The following is a 17164-nucleotide window of genomic DNA, read 5'->3' as shown; positions in this document are numbered from 1 at the left end:
TGCATCATTTCCCCTTTTTTGATTTTTTAATATTCCGGACGAACAAAAGGGTTAACACATTGTTGGTCATGAATATATTCTTAATATCCCTAACCTGTCAGCAGAATTATTCACCACAAAGCCATACTTGCAACTGACATGATTAAACCAACTGTCACCAAATATCCCATCTGCAATTACACTGATATCAGATATTCATTCAACAGGAAGGGGGGAATTACATCGGTCAGCTGACTGTTGGTAAATATGATGATTTTCTTTTCCACCTTATCCAAATCCCAGGGGAGAGGCATTTCCGCTGTGTGTGTTTGTGTGTGTGAAACAGCTCTACAGGTGCCTGCAGTGTGCAGGAGTTTGGCAGACATAACACTTCACTGAGCAGACAGAGGAGAAAGCATAAAAAAAAGAGAAATCCCTACATGAGGAGCACCTGAAGGCAGCTAGAGTTGTTTTTCCATTCCTCTGTTTCTTTTAGCCCATCTCTCCCTGCCCCCCGTTACCTGCCAGGAGTCCATTTTTAGACACACACAACGACAGTAGAAGTAAACATCTGCTCAACTTACTCTCATTATCTGAATTGCACTTACAAAACCCTTTTCTAAATAAAATATCCAACTGACTGGTGGAGTCTGAACACTGACAGGAAGCAGATTACAATGTGCTTACCCACAGTTTCTTGCACATTACTGCTGAGATACAGCTGCATGACGACATTTGTGAACCATTTGGAATCACCGATATTTCTGCAATGATAATGTGGTTTAAAATTAGTCCAAGTCATGATTATAGACACAGGCTGCCTATTGTAATAACACAAATAACACGTTTCAGGACTGCTGGCTTAAATATTTCTAGGTGCTAAAGGTCATTTGTGTAGAAGAAATGGAGGGTCAACCCAAAGGAAACCACTGCTCCACAAAATATACACTTTGTCTGGAGGTACAAAGTTACACATGGACACCAAAAGATCATCCCAGGTCTGAGGAAGGGCTGTAAAAATATTACAACTTTATTCTATGTTTGATATATATATATATATATATATATATATATATATATGATTGAAGGTTCACTGGAAATGACATCTGCCATCAATACAACATCAAACAGAAAATATTAACAGTATATTATACTATTAACAGAGTATTTTAATTTTCTGACAGCCCAGTAAGGGTATATTATGATAACTACTCTGGAGCATGGTAGAGGGAACATCATGGTTTGGGGCTGCTTCACTTATCGATGAAGGAACAATTAATTAAAAATTATATATGTTTTATTTGACAGTTTCAGAACAAAATGGTTGGAGGATACAACAAGACAGTTACACAAAGCATATGTACCTTTGAAGGATGTAGAGAGGTATTATTAAAAAAAATCCCCCTCATTCAAGGCAGCTGCAGCTAAAATATGTTCTACAAGGTACTAAATTCAATCCAAAAGATTCACAAGCATATTGTTACCCAACCTTCAAGTATAAGATGATGAAAATGTGCTGTAGAAAAGCATCTGTAATGTAAGTACACGTGAGACGTGAACAAAGCAGATGTCAGAGGAAAATCCCACAGCCAGGAGCAACTATTTAGTAACTCCTTTTACGGTGGCCTCTTGGGAGAAAACGCATGTAAAGAAGGAAAATGGAGCAAAACACTTAATCCTGAATCCTCATCTCTTAAATGCTCCGACATTGTTCAAGAAAAGTAACGGGCTAAATTTGATCAAGTGGCTACACAGACAGTTAACAATGCAGAGCAACAAACTGTTTGACACACAATGGCATGGTAACCTTGTTTCTTACCCAGCTTCTTTTAGAGCGTGTCCACATTATCAAGTGTTCTTTTTATACAAGCTTCGGGATTTTACTATAGTGCGTTTTTCCATTGATGCCTGATGCTTTGACTTAAGTAACTTAAAAGTTCCTATAATAACTAAAATGAAGATAAGGAGAAGAAATGCAACCAAGCCTAATAAATAAACAAGAAAAAACTACAACAACAACGAAATGCTTCAGGAGAACCAAATCATTTCACCGACCTTACAAATGCCAGTGCAAGTTGTTTTTTTTCTTATCTTTTTTTAAGGAAGGAGAAGCAAGTCATGATTATGTTTAACAAAGCCACCAAGCTGTCCTAAGCATTAGTGTTTCTCCTGATTGGTACTCTCAAATCTGTGTACACACAGCAATGTATAACAAAATGTACAGAAAAAGTGATGCAATACAAGTAAAATGATTGAGGCATGAAGCATATCAGAGGGAGACAGACAGGATGTCAGAGAAGCCTACAACGCATTTAAAATTCTGCTGACTCAGGCTTCCCCTTCCACCTACAGAGGAGCCATCACACTCATTCACATACAGACATACAGACATCTCCAACTTGCCTATTAGTGAAGTGGATTCAAGAGTAATCACCAACAGCTTACATTTTAAACCACTCACTGAGAACTATAAAATGTCTCTGTTAGTGGAGACCAGGCAGAGGAAGGCACAGAATGGAGGAAAAAAAAAACACTAAATGAGAGGGGAAAATGTGTTTTCCACAAATATCCAAAGATATTATTAGCAGAAGGACTCCCTGTGTGAGCAGGTTAATAGAAAGAAAGAGGTTTAGATGACATAGCAGAGCTTTTCATATGTTAAACTTTTGTAAATATAGTAGATACCAGATATTAGATACTTTAAGTGTTAAAGTGTGCAATATGTGAGCAATAAATCAAGTAATAAGACAAAGATTTCTGGTTCAAACATTTTAGACAGAAAGGAGCACAGAAAACCAACTGAAATGCCCGATGTAGGTACCTTCAGCCCTTAAACAACAGCAGAATGTTAGGTGTCTTTGTATGTTAATGACTAAATAACAGTGCAAGCGTTTCAGGTCAAACAATCCAAATTCTTCTGTTCATGTCTTTAAAATACATCAAATCTATTGATTTGACCCAGACCCTTCTCAAATGATTCAGTGATTAAATGAGGAAAGATGCTAAACACACAGAGGTAAGACAACCTATACAAAACATGCGCATCTACTCTATTTAAACTATTGCAACCTGACCTGACAAATGCATTTTAACTTAAACACAATTTACAACACACAAAAAATTCAAAAATGGCATTTCCTATTAAAAAAATGTGGAAGTAGATAGTTTAACCTCCCAAAGGGCTTTTATTTAGGTTTTAGTCGACTGCTGGAAAAATCTCTCCAAGAGTTGTTTGGAAAACTTAAAACTAAGTCTTGGGTCGTGAAGACTTCAAACTCTACCCTAAAATATACACAACAAAACGCTTCCTGCCTGCATTTGTTTGTGTGCATTCAGCATCGTCTCCTCTTTTCTCCGTCTCGTCCACAAATTCAACACTTCACGGATGTTTGTGTGAAAATGTGTTGCAGTTTTAACGTTGTAAGTGAAAGAAATGGGACGCCCTGAAGCGCACTGCAGTAAAATCAAATCACGGACGTAAGAGGTAACAAAGTGGTCATGGAAAATGTGTGGATTCAGTGTATGTGTGTGCGTCTCTGTTTATTGCCTTTAGTTTAATGTTTAACAATTTTATCAATGCTCAACAGGCAAACCATTGACACTCATCTGTCCCGTTATTGTGTGTGTATGTGAACATCACGTCCATCCTGTTCCGAGCCGTCCCCCACAGCGCCGAGAAACTCGCATCTGGACTGCAATGACGTCCACCATCATTATCTCATTTCACTTTCTATTGGTTTTCACAGTGTGCAGTGTGGTTGCCACGGCGATGCGAGTAATACTCTGCTCGGAGATATATAACCATAGATAGCTGTGAGCAGAACGTAAAGACACAAAGATAAAGAAACAAAGAAGACGAAAGCTTTCACTGTATGTATGAGCCAGTGCCAGTATATTATGGCTAAAAACATTTAAAATACAAAATAATCAACTTGTACATTCATCTTTCTACAGCAGTAGGAGCCTTAGTTATTGCCTGCTTTTTTTTAGTTTTTTTTTTTTATACAATAAGTCTGTGCACATAAATCTTAAAGTCCCAACAGTAATATATGAAAATAACAAGCCCTCTTCCTCTGTGATGAACACAAACCAAGCAGTCTGCACACCGACATTGCACTAATATTAGTAATTGCAGTAGAAGAAATGGGTCGTATACAAAAAAATGGGGGAAAAAAACAGCTAATCTAGTTTTTGCAAAGGATGAAATTAAGGAACAGTAGCATTTTCCTCCTACAGAAAACAGCTCTTCAAAAATCAACAATGACATTTAATTCCTTCCCTCGATCAAAACTCCAAATTAACATTTTCTGCAGGGGTAGCGTCTAAAGTTCAGAAAACAACATAAATGCTGAACAAAAAAACTTGACACTGTTTCAGTCTCCACTTCACACTGCCTTCACCGTATATGTTGTTCAGCAAAGTTCGAGTTAACATTCGAGCATTAAGTTTTTATAAAAAAAAAAAAAACAGGAAATGATTAAATATGTGCACCGTGCAAATGCGACCAAACTGGAACTTTGAAATGTCACTGACACTTAAATGTCAGAGTTACAGCTAAGGGTTCTGTTTTTTTTTCCAAAAAAGAAAAAATTTGTATTTCTCAAAATTTGCTCCTGTAGCAGGTTTTATCCTCTTCAACGATTAATTCCACCCCAGCAGCACGCTCAAATAGGATGTGTGTAGGTCTAATTTTTGCAGCGCAAACGCACTCAAAATCTGCTGTGAATTAGCTTGCGGTATGGAGTACAGAGTCAAACCTTTGTGGAAAATGTGGGCCGTGTGCGAGGTTAAAGCTCCCGTTACAGTGCTGACAAAACGTCCTGAAAAAGATTCAAACGTTTCAGAACCAAGAGGACAACTGTGCCCGCTTGTTTGGCTTCATTCTTAAAAATCAAAGACAATAACTACACTTAAGTTCTTACATTATGACTCATAATTAACACATTACTTGAATTGCCTTGGAATATTATTATATTACAAATATATAAGAGTTTACTGTAGATTAACCAAAAAAGAAGAAAAAACCCCCCAAAAAACAGACATTTAAGATTTCTTTTCCGTTTGTGTTGCACAGCACACTCACAAAGGAGCTTGGAAACAGCCATTCTATAATATGATATTGTCTGTTACGCATGGCTTCATATATATTTTATATTACACTGCAATATTTACACAGCCTTTTTTCCCCTTTCGTCAGTCTTCATCAGAAAGGTCCATCTGTCCAGGGAAGCTATTGTAATTTGTCACAATTAAGGGCTCTGATTGGTTCACGCCCTTTTGTTTTTCCTTTTTTCCTGATGTTTTCCCAAACCTTGGGATTTAGATGGCTGACACTTCCTACAGATACAGCATAGCGACACACACGCACACACACACACACACATAACACACAGACACACTCTAATTCTCAGCGGGGAATCTGGGTAATAAAAGGCAAACAGCAAACAGATGTCAGTCTGACTGAAGAATCAAAGCATGAGTGTGCAACATCAGACACTTTCAGTCTTCTGTAAAAGGAGGTCGAGAGGGAGATACATGACTGTAAGACCAGTCCTAAGACAGCTTCAGCAAACAGACAGGTCACCTGCCTGCAAATACAAAAGCAGCTTGTACATACAGACACAATATATTTGAGTTTACAGTATATTAGAAAAAAAAATGTACAAGATAATATAGGTGAAGTACAGTTAACACACAGAAACAACCGTTTAAGTTATATAGTTAAGGCTTCAACAGGACAAAAGCAACACCGTGTCTATTTGTATGTGTACATAAGTGCCAAAATTAAAGAGCACTATGGCTTGCTTTCACTTGAGCCATTTGCAACCCTAATTTTAATTAACTCAGTACCTACTGCCGGGATGCAAAATGGCAGCCACAGAAAGGCCACTAAAGGGAGCTGTGACAACCAACAGTTTGTGCCTGCCTCCCTAAGCTGTAGGCTTTACGGTGGTTTGGTTCATTCAGAGCCTCTTCCTCTTAAAGTAGTCAGCGTACTGCCCCCCCAGGCCTTGGGAGTGCTGCCCGATGTAGGTACCTTCTGATGACGGCACTTCCTGCACTGCCAACTGAGGATATTCCCTCTTAATGCCCCTTGTTTGGTTCTGTTACGACAGAGATAACAAGAGAAGAAGGGGCAGAGGTGAAGGAAGGTTAAGCATAGTTGTGTTACTCCTTATTTGCAGTTAAAAGTTATAAAGTCAGTGGAAATATTTAGTTTTTTAACCCTTACAAAGGTGATTTCTTAAAACTTCAGTAATCTCTTTGACACATTTACATATATGCATTTCCACAATAAAAAAATAAAAAAAAACGGCACGATTCAATGTAAATACAAATGCAAAAATGAGTGCATTGTAGATAAACATAGTTCATAGGAAGCTATAGGATGTAAATCTCCTTTTAAGTGATGCTACAGCAGTGTACATGCAACAGATAAGGCAGCAGCACAGCAGTCAATCAAACAGTCCATCAGCTGTTTTTAGCAGCACAGCACTGGGCGGTCCAAAGCATTCTGTTAGAAGGCCGTATACTGGGCTCCGTTTACCAACAACGAATCAGGCTAAATTCATCCAAAGAAAGCTGTGACCTCCAAACAGCAGTCAGTGACCAAAACAGTCTCACATATCAATAATCAAACTTTATGCTTACAAAAAGTCAAAAGGAAACACAAATAACCTTATGCCAGGAATTTCATGTCTTCAGGATGTTTTCTTTTCTCTTTACTGATCAAAACCTTAAACTGAAAAATTTAACTTAATTTTTTTTTAAAAAAAAGATTAACTTAAAATAATGTGACTTGTTACACCATTTAGCAATAACACAGCTTGAGTTTCTATGTGTGTTTTAGCCTGGAAAACGCAACAGGTCTTTGCTCCAGAAAAAGGGGCCACAGAGGCAGCCTGCACAAATGTAACTCTTTCTCGAGAGGAGGCTGAGCTCAGACATCTGGATCAGCTCAGTTTACGTTGTAATGCTTCTGTCCACGAGACTCCTTTACATTCCTTCTGCCTTTGTGTTTGTTAATTTTCTTACAATCTTGAACTACTTGGATAAAAAAAATAAAAAGAAAGCTTTAACAATACTCTACAGCCTCATCTAAGATAAATAATGCACAATATTTGTAAGATAATAGCTCTGTATTTTATAGGGGAAGGTTAGGGAGCAGACAATTTGCTTATCTCAGTAATCTGCACACCAAAGACCCTCGCAGCAGCCTCAAAACGTTTGTGATCGCTTGCAAATAACTCAAGCTAAAATAAATTGTCGTTAAAAAGCCAGAACTGGAAGCACCGACTTTATTCATGATACTCATTGGTCTGCTGCTTTCAGCTTCCCCTTCCCTTAGAGTGTTCTTTATTTAAAATTCTACTGGTTACCTTGATAAATCAAAGGATGATTTCAGTAAAACTGACTGATTCCCATTGTTTCACATTAAAAAGCTTAGAAGGAATGAGGATAATTTTTTCTATTTGAGATACTGTTGCCGCTCTTAGGGAGAGAGTTGCATCAATCTGACAGTGAGGAGAAAACACTACATGGCATTTTTAAAGAATTAAATAAAACCATGGCAAAAAGGAGAAAAAGATTTAGGTCTAATCAAAATATGATAAAGGATAGTCACAAATTAAGGCATAAAGGTCGTTGACAGAGAAAGGCCTGGTTGTCTTGGCAGGCAGATGAAGAGACTACTATTTCATAATCAACAGTAATAATGCACACTTATAAACAGCTTCTTCTAGCTGCTTCATAAGAGCATCACTTCATCTTCAGACAATTTTCCATTGGTTTGTTTGCTTTTATTGTGAAGCAGCTACAGTAAACTCACTTTCATGTTAACAACAATGATCCGACCGCTGCTGAACACTCATACAGTTCAACACTGATGTGAAAAACAAGTGCATCCTCATGTTTATTAAACTGTGCAGGATGAGCTTGTTACACACAAAAGGATGCAGAAATGGTTAGCCTGAAATTTTTTCTGGGTGTTCAACAAGCTGACCAGTGATCCTCTCGCAGAGTGATCTCTGCCGTCAACAACCAGAACCGCCCACTCAGATCAGAAATTGCGGGAGAAATTCTGAAGCTCTCTGCTACAAAATGAAATGTTTGGATTTTGTCATTTAACCTGAGTCGACTGTGCTGTCGGAACAGAAAAATAAAGTCTGAAAACTTGTTTTACCAAGGTAACTCCATGTACTGTTTAGCAACACCGATTCTCTTTACTCACATAATAGTATGTGTTCCAGTCAGTGGCTGCAGGGTGTGCATGCGCGACAGGGTTTGGTGGGGCTGCTGCAGGGTGTGGCGCCCCGAGGAAGCCGGGCATTAAAGGCAGAGTGCTGTAGGCTGGGAGCACGGCAGCAGCTGGCAGGACGGCCGGGGGAGGAGCCGCACCGTTACTGACCGCGTGCAGAGGAACTCCCAGAGGCTTGCACACATCTACCTCCTACAAGAAAAACAAAAAGCCGGCAAATGACAACAGATTAACAGACTTGAAACTACAAAAATATTCAAGTAGGACCAAAAAGGAAAATATCCTGCAACAATATAAAACTTTTGCTCTCTTTTTTTTGCTTTCAGATGGCATGCTATCATTATCTAGGATTTGATACCATCTCACAATTTACCAGTAACAGATCCTTGTTAACTTTACTGCCTTCAAGTGGTTGTTATGGGAAGCATCCATTCATCTAATTTGTGGTTGTGCAAGTTTGTTTTAATTTCTGAGAGCAAACAGCCAAAATTTTTAAAAAAAGTAATTACTCATGTAAGCAGATTTTTCGTGGCGTTTAGTGCCAGAACTTTATATCTGAACTCCACTGTATCAGTTCTGCAATATATCAGGATTTCCACAGGGAGGTAACTCAGTGGAGCAGAAGCTAACTGCCCCACAACACCCGAGGATACATCATTGAGCAAACACTTAACACAAGCAGTTGTGTTTCCATCATGTCAAAAGACATTGTTAACGTTGATGCATTCTGGAGACCAACCACATCCTAAATTTAAGTATTTTTTTAATTTTCTATTTTTACATGAAGCGAATTAACATTTTACCCCCAAAAGGGACACAGATCCCCACAATAAAACAATGTAAACTGACTTATGTCCAGCATTAGTGAAACGAGTACACACACACACACACACAGCGGATAAGCTTAGACCTTGCAGTGTGTGGAGATGACTGGTATCAGCTGCTGGGTGCAGAGTGATGTGTTCCCTCTCAGAGGGTATCAGTGTCTCACCGTCTCCAAATAAACATTCAGACAAACTTTGTGTAAATGCCAGCATGCAGATCCGAGGTGTGCAGCACAGACCATTAACTCTCAGTCTGCAGGAAAGGAAGTTGTTTCACTCAAGTTAAGTTTCATTACGTCACAAAAAAGCCTCCTTTTCTATATGGAGACTTGTCAGGTAGAACTCAAATGATAAAGATATGTCAGGCCAAAATATCAGCTGAAATTATACTGACTGCAGATACAGTTTGTGCTCGTTACACACCTCTGTAAAACTGGGAAGATATTCAATTATTCCCACATTATCTGTAAAAGTGGAACATAATGTGTACTCTGGTACTCTTGTTATGAATTTCACTGAAATAAAGAAACAAATTAGAGGGGAAAATAGTTTCTTCCTCTTCTTGCTGCAAAAAGTGTCTTCAAATCATGGGTAAAATCTAACAATGTCTGATTGGACCAATGTTGAACTTTAAGAACATATTTCCAAGAGTTATTCTTTGGCACAAAAAATACACATAGATATGCTGTACATATTTATGGGGAAATAAATATATATATGGAAACATAAAGGCCTCCCTTAGGGCTCCTCCTACCATCAATATAATAATAAGTACTGAGGATTTGGATATTTGTCTCATCAAACAGCTGGTTGAGGGTCAAAGTCTTTCTCCAGGCGTCGATTCAAACCTCTAAAACTAAGCCAAGTTTTCCCCATGAAAATAATCCCAATATGCTTAAAAATGGCTTGTATGTAACTCTGTTTGCCTTATTTAGTATTCTGGCATCTGTTGGTACGTTAGTAAGTCACACTTTCTCAAAACGTCCTGCCTTGGTCAGATATGTGAGATAAATGGTGAGGTGTTCTCAAGAATTCTTTTCAACTGGGAATGCTTTTATTCTTTCATGTCAGCAAGGATTGGCCAAGTTTATTCTCTAAAAGCAGATAAATTGGATTGTTTATGTAATCAATCGTGTGAGTAACATGTTCGCTTTGTCAGAACTGGTTTCCATCTGCCCTGATGTGCAAATCTTTCTCGAAAATGTGGAAACCTTTGCAAATTTATTTATTCTTTTTATGCTGCCGTTTACAACAGTCTATTCTTATTAAAAATATCAGATTGTGCATTAAAAACAAAAACATTAATGGAAACTTGACTACTGATGAACTGCCACAAGGTGGAAGTGCTCAGCAGTGTTATTGACTGCTTGTATTTTAAACATGATTAAAAAAAAAGGTGAAAACTTGATGGTGGTGTTTAAGATTTGGTCAAAGTGTCTAAGTGTGTATCTGTGTACCTTGTTGGCATAGGCCTGGCTGGCTGTCGCAGGTTGTGAGTAGTACTGAGTGACAGCCTGCATGTAGGAACTGTAATCGCCGTAGGATGTCACTGCAGGAGTCTGGAAGACAAGACGGTTACAGATACAGATATTCTTAAAGGAAAGTTCTAAATCTATGATTAAAAAAGTGTCTGATACATCATTTGAAAATTAGAGTTAAAAATATCAGCTGGTGTTTCTACACTTAAAGATAATTTTGTGTTCTAGGGTTAGGGATAACCCTAAGACACCCATTTGTACCAGTCCGCCCCAAAATTCATTTAAAGCATTATTCTCCCTTAAAATCAAATACACATAGGAATTCTTTAGTTGAAAAAAAAAATGATGCCCATAGTATCCCAGATTTGTACTGGGGGTGCTACCTGTGTGTGCTCCTTGCTGTAGTCTGCAGCCGTGCTGACCTGTGGAGCCGCAGTGTTGTAGGTGTGAGCTTGAGCTGCCTGGTAGTGCTGGTACCACTGCTGCATGGCCTCCTACGACACAGACACCCACAAGCAAACATCAGGTGAAGGGTGAGCAGAGCAGACAGATAATGTTTGCTCAATAATTTTCTTGTCTTTGTCAATTTTCGTCCCTCCCTCTTCATGTCTCTCTCTCTCTTTGGCATTCGCAGAGCATTGTTCCTGCCGACACCTCTCCCTTGTTTTCCTCTTTTGTCTGTCTTTGTCGACAAATGAAACTAACCGTCTTATTGGTTATCCAATCATGACTCATTTGTTTGAATGTAATTAACATTTAAAATGAGGTTTTCTTGTTGCAAAATATCAGATAAGTCACTTGCTGCTGGGGAAGGCACGGTAAGTGGAGAGAAAAACTGAGTGACAGGACAGAAAGAAATAAAAGAGAGGGGCAGACAAACAGCCAGTAGGAGGGCTTCATGACTTGTTTTGAGTGGAGGGTGGAAAAAGGAGGGGAGCAGGGACAGATGGAGGCGCACAGTGCTCACTGCCAAATCCACTCTCATTCTGTCTGTCCAAATATCCAAAGCAGTTTCATCTCCTCCACTTCCCTGCTTCCCCTAGTTACAGCTCACTGTCACTGCTGCACTCCACCATAGACTGATTTTCTATAATCTGTTCACTTCATTCCTCATTTTACACAAGTTAAGGTTCAGTGGGACAATTGTGACCATGCAGACCCATCTATCAGCATATTTGAATGTGTTATCTGTTTAACCAATATGTGTGTTTGTAGGTATCAGTACCTGTGAGTAGGCTTGGTTGTATTGGCTGTAGTCAGTGGAGGTATCAGAGCTGTACGGAGCAGGAGTTGTTGCTGTCGAGCTGTGAGAGTAGGAGCTGGAGCCCTGGGAGACCACGGGATTAACTGGGCTGCCGTACACCCCAGAGGCAGGCGGTCCTCCCTGAGCTTTGCTCCCCACTGACCCTGAGCGACGATGGAAAGAACCGTGCATGGGATAAAAGATGTGGGTTCAAAAGTCAAAATTGGCAGGGGAAACACAACACTGAGAAGGATGGTTCTGAAATACCTTTTCTCCACACTGTAAAGCAGCAGTTTGAATTAGCAGCAGTTGAAATTAATGCTTGTGGTGACCCAGATTCACATCAATAAACAAAAAAGAAATTTGAGGAAACTGCAAACTACTTTAACAGTGTATTCTTTTCTCTAAAATGAATGCATATACAACAGTAGATATGTTGGATTTTTTGTGAACTGGGACTGTTCTAGTGCAACTCTGTGGATGCGTCATTAGAACGGGCTCTGGGGAGTTTTGGAGGCTGGATCGACATCTTGAGCTTTCTGTTATGTTCCTTGAGCTGATTATGCAGTTTTTGTGAGGCACTGGGTATACTGTCCTATTGGGAGAGGTTGATGTTGTACAGGATTGTATTTGGTCTGTCACATTGTTCAGGTATAGGACTTGTCAAGGTAGCATCCACACAAACGCCAGTACTGAAGGTTTCTCAGCATAACATTGAAACGAGGGAAGTCACCTGGGAAGTTTTAAATCATATCTGACTGGAGTATATAAAAATATGTAGTCAGAATCTACATGTAATCTTTTCTTACTCTAACCCAGTTATGACAAAGCTACATGGGAAAGGCATGTTGACCCATCAGTGTTTGGGAAATGTGCATCAACAACAGTCAGATGGCCAACACTGCAGGAGCGCTTCAAGAGTCTGACTGTAGGCCACCAATGGCATTAAGAATAGCTGCTGTGAATCTGTGCTGACAACATATGCCTTCCACACATGAAGGACTTAGCTATGAGCTTTGTAAACCCAGTTGTCAACATATATGCAGTTTAGTCTTCAGCACTCAACAGGGACTTCTAGAATATTTCCTCAAAAAGAGTAAAGTGGCACCAATAACGGAGGAAGAGGAGCTGATCAAGGGCCTAAGCTAATTGTTTCACATCTAAAAATGTAGAAGTTCAGGTTTGTTTTGTTAGTGGATATATTTTACCAGTAGACGTGAAGGTAAGAAAGGCTGTCAAAAGTCTTAAATACAATTTGGGTGCCTTAACACCTAATGGAAAACCTTAATTGTCATTGTCATCTCCTCTGTGTGCTTACCTTGCAGAACGACTCCTGGCATTACACTGGCCAGGTTTAGATAAGGATTAGAGGGCAGTCTGACTTCTTTAGGAGGATCTCCCAACAAAGAACTCTGACCACTGTTTGTCTGAAGAGAAAAAGATGTATTTTCTCAGTTTTATTTACACTGCCATAATCAGGAAACACGTGTCAAAGAAAACTAAAATCGAACTTCAGTCTTTAATCATAAAGCTTTAAAATGTGATTTTATGAGCTGCAGAAGAGCTGAAGAGATAAGTTCTCTGTTAATTATACTGTCCATTAAAAGACTTTACAGAAGACTGGCTGGAACCTGAATCAGTTCCCCAAAGAACTTCAGCACTGTAATTATCTCTGTACACCGACTTATGACGAATGAATAGGTTAGAGTGGCAGAGCAGTGCTGGAATTAATCGAGGCCTAGACAAGGAAAAAGAAAATGCAGGTGAAGAGACAGGCAGGCACAAGCTGTCAGAGCAGGAGAGACAGCAGGGAAGGCACAGAGGCTGACAGAAGCTCTCATACAGCATTAGAAAATAGGAGTGAGAGAGGTGCATTATGGGAATCTCTCAAAGGAAGACGCCTACTGGGACTGAGACTGTTTGCTTATATGCTGTCTGTGTGTTTTCAGTAAAGCTGATGAGGCTAAATGAGGAATAAAACCCACCAGAGAGTGGCATGAGTAGCAGGTTGGAGAACGAGTGGCTTAAGATCACACCAACATCCATCCATCCATCCATCCATCCATCCATTTGTATATCCAATAACCCACACAACAGTTACAGTGATTAGTAATGGATTAACTGTTTGTTCTTAACAACTAGTAATATGGTTTAGAACCAAAAGAATCATGCAGATTGCTCTTGGCGATTACATTTCTGTTCATCAACAGGCCTGCTATTGTTGCCATTAGTTTAATCTCTAAATTTGGTAACTTTTACAACCCTTCATTAAGTGCTCTGGCTTAAGAAAAAGACCCTGGAAACAAATCCGGCAATGTCTGAAGGCACTTTCATTTATAAGCATTGTTATAACAGGGTTCAACAAGTTGCTTTAAGAAAAATTATTTGAAAAATGAATTTAAGGTTGGATGATCAGAATAAAGAGTTGATTATAAATCTGTTCAAACAGAATGTTTTCCACTTATGACATTTTAAGCAATGAAAATGGTATCGTGGTCTCATTGTACTCCGCAACTTCACACTAAAACATGGCAACACTGCTTAATCTACTAATCAAAACAAACATTTTAAGCACTAAAAAAGTGAACTGTCTACCGTTTTCAAATGTAAAAAGATGCAGCTAGATGCAGAAGAGTCGAGTCATAACACCTTTAGGTGTACGCATGTAGGTTTTGATTGCTGTGCTCACCATATTAGTCAGGCTGCTACCATCTGAGCTGTTGTGCTGGCCTGTTGATGAATAAATTCCTCCAGGGGGTTTAGGTGGAGGTGGGCCGAGCCCTGAGTTACTTATACCCAAGGCATAGCTCTGTCCCTGCAGCTGGGAGCTCACCATTGTCCCAGGTGGAGCCGGCTGCCTTTCGCAGGAGTTTGAGGAGGAGGAAGAGGAAGAAGCAGAGGCGGTTGTGGACACAGAAGGAGTCATGTTTTGATCTACTGCTCCTCCAGCTCGACCCTGGAGGTATGGCATCACACCTGCGGCTGATACCACTGCTGTTGCATTGTGGGTGGAAGGTGGCAATGACTCCTGGCCCAACTCTGGGAAAGAAAAAGGAAAGGAGGGGAAAAAAAGAAATTAAAGTCAGAGCGCAAATAAGCAAAGTTAAGGATAAAAAAGTAAAGGAAATTAAATTAAAAGGAAAAAAGACAAAAGCCAGATAAACATTTGAAATGGCTTTTACTGATGACCGTCAGTGTTCGTCTCCTCCAGACAGAACCAAACTACTCAGACGGCAGGAATCTGAGAGCTCAGCCCGACTGTCTCTGTAGAGCCGGCTGCATTATTTGAGAATGGTTTCCTGCTCATACATCATCACTTATCATGTTAATTTACAGCACAGCACTTAGATGCAGACTCCCAATATCTCACTTACTTCAGGGTTTAATAACAAAAATATGTACACACACATACATAAAAAAGGGGAAAAAAACCACACGCACACAGTGTTAAAACACAGCGTGTAATTTAAAGATGCGCATACACACAAAAGGTAAACACACAAAGTCATACTTATTACAAATCCAATATTGCTGTGACAAATGGCCTCTATAGCACAATAAAAGAATCAGTTCTAACAAGCCTTGAGCTAACATTCCCGGCCGACACTGATGAAAGCCTTACATTACAGACACACACACACACACACACACACACACACACAAACAAAACTGAAAACTCATACAGGCAATCAAAGAAGAACAGACCAAAAAAATACAACAGTGCACATACACTACTACTGTGTCAGTGTGCACAGTGTGTGTAAAACATGGTGCGCATAATTTCCATTTAAAACAACATGGCTTTTTTGGAAATGCACTGCAACTTCCTGGGAGTCTTTTGTACAGTAATGTGCAACTGTGAGGCTTTCAGTTCTAACAACCAAGACAGTTAACATTACAGATCGAGATGGAGAGTCATTAACGTATCCTTGCTGATGGGCAGAGGTCTCTTACAATATAACAAATAGGACTCAAGGAGTTACTGAAAGGTTTGCAGAGTATGAAAATGAACTCACCAGATCTCAACCCATTTGAACACCTATGGAAGGATTTTGGCTGACATGTTGGACAGAATTCTTCATAATCATTAACACATCAATTGAGGGACTTTTGGAAGAATGGTGTTTAATTTCTCCAGTTTTGCTAGGCCACATGGTGGCCCATTGCCTTGCTAAAACACTTTGTTTTTTCCTTCTGATACGTCACCTGTCTATCACATAGTTCATCTACGTTTACACCCAATTTCCTCCAATTATTGCTCAAAAATACAATCAAGATTTAGGAAATTCAAATTCTCATTGGGATAATGACCCTGATGGACTGTTTGACAGTTGATGATTCAACAAATCTCCAAAAAGTTATTTATTTTGGGTTGTGGAACATTCAAGAAGATTTTTTTTAATATTGAAAAGTCTAGCTTGCAAGAATTTGTGAGTCTCGTCAGAAATTTCAAGAGTGAAAGCAAATGAAAACCTCTGAACTCAAACAGTGGCCAAAAAGTAAGACTGTCACAGAGAAGTTGCACACCTCTGTGAAATTGAATGTATTGCTTTGAAACATTTGGCGAAAATAAAATAAAAATTCCCTACAGAATAAAAACAGGGTGCAATTGTTGCATGACCAATAAGATCACAGTTTTCAAAAGCTCTAAAAATGGCAAAAGATAAAGGTAAGAAGAAAATTAAAAGAAACCACAAATCTGATAAATGACGTACATTGGAGGAAAATGAGGAGGGACTGTAAGTGGTATTATGAGCTAATTTGTTTGCAGTGATTGCACAACCCCCTTTAATACTGGCCTGTAACCGATATCTGTGCTCATCTCACCTGTTGGGGAGTCTCCCAGGAGGCCTTTCCCCAGCGGCATGAGGCCTGGAGGCCGCAGAGACAAAGCTTTCTGCATCAGCAGCCTGGACGGGTCCCCGAGCAGACTGGAGACCTGGCAGAGGGAAAGAAGAGAATTTACTCAACTAAAAAAAGGACAGGACAAGCATCAAAAGGAGGGATAAGATGAGAGAAAATATATGAGGAGGAGAGAGAATTAAGGTGGGAGAAAACAGCAAGTCATTTCAATTTAAAGAAACAGCATTGATTCAAAAATAAAAATGTCCTTTCACAGCACTTTCCATTCCAAAGTGAGAAAGAATATGCACTATAAAAGACAGGAATTGCAGCACTGCAAACACTGAATTTTCTTAATCAACCCTTCCTTTCTACCACTCTGAACTATTACCCACAGATGTATACAGTATTTGGAAAGGCCAAAGGGGACAAAAAAGAGAGAATTGATGAAGGATAAACATATTTCAAATACAGCATAGTGAGTTTTAAAAGAAAACATCCAAACTTTAGTTACCAGGACTTTTAGCTTTCAGCAGTAAAT

At 39.3% G+C, this 17164-nt stretch overlaps 2 protein-coding genes across 3 annotated transcripts in view; both read right to left on the bottom strand.

Moving 5' to 3' along the window:
• ak4 (adenylate kinase 4) overlaps window positions 1-17164 on the bottom strand; it is a 67428-nt gene that overhangs the window by 50194 nt on the left and 70 nt on the right. The gene's annotated exons all lie outside the window — the stretch shown is intronic.
• Window positions 394-17164, bottom strand: part of raver2 (ribonucleoprotein, PTB-binding 2) — an 86379-nt gene continuing 69608 nt past the window's right edge. The window contains exons 9-16 of one of the 2 annotated variants that reach the window (XM_072389103.1): window positions 16609-16720; window positions 14471-14820; window positions 13100-13208; window positions 11764-11945; window positions 10922-11032; window positions 10518-10619; window positions 8210-8428; window positions 394-6083 (exon numbers count right to left, since the gene is read on the bottom strand). In XM_072389103.1, the coding sequence (XP_072245204.1) occupies window positions 5943-6083; window positions 8210-8428; window positions 10518-10619; window positions 10922-11032; window positions 11764-11945; window positions 13100-13208; window positions 14471-14820; window positions 16609-16720 (1326 nt within the window). In that variant the 3' untranslated portion in view covers window positions 394-5942. The remainder of the gene's footprint in view (window positions 6084-8209; window positions 8429-10517; window positions 10620-10921; window positions 11033-11763; window positions 11946-13099; window positions 13209-14470; window positions 14821-16608; window positions 16721-17164) is intronic. The other variant, XM_072389104.1, reaches the window with a different exon arrangement.

The sequence above is a fragment of the Leuresthes tenuis genome, unplaced genomic scaffold, assembly GCF_036924035.1.
Source record: "Leuresthes tenuis unplaced genomic scaffold, fLeuTen1.0.hap1 SCAF_7, whole genome shotgun sequence".
NCBI lineage: Eukaryota > Metazoa > Chordata > Actinopteri > Atheriniformes > Atherinopsidae > Leuresthes > Leuresthes tenuis.
This window is presented reverse-complemented; position numbering and strand designations above follow the sequence as displayed.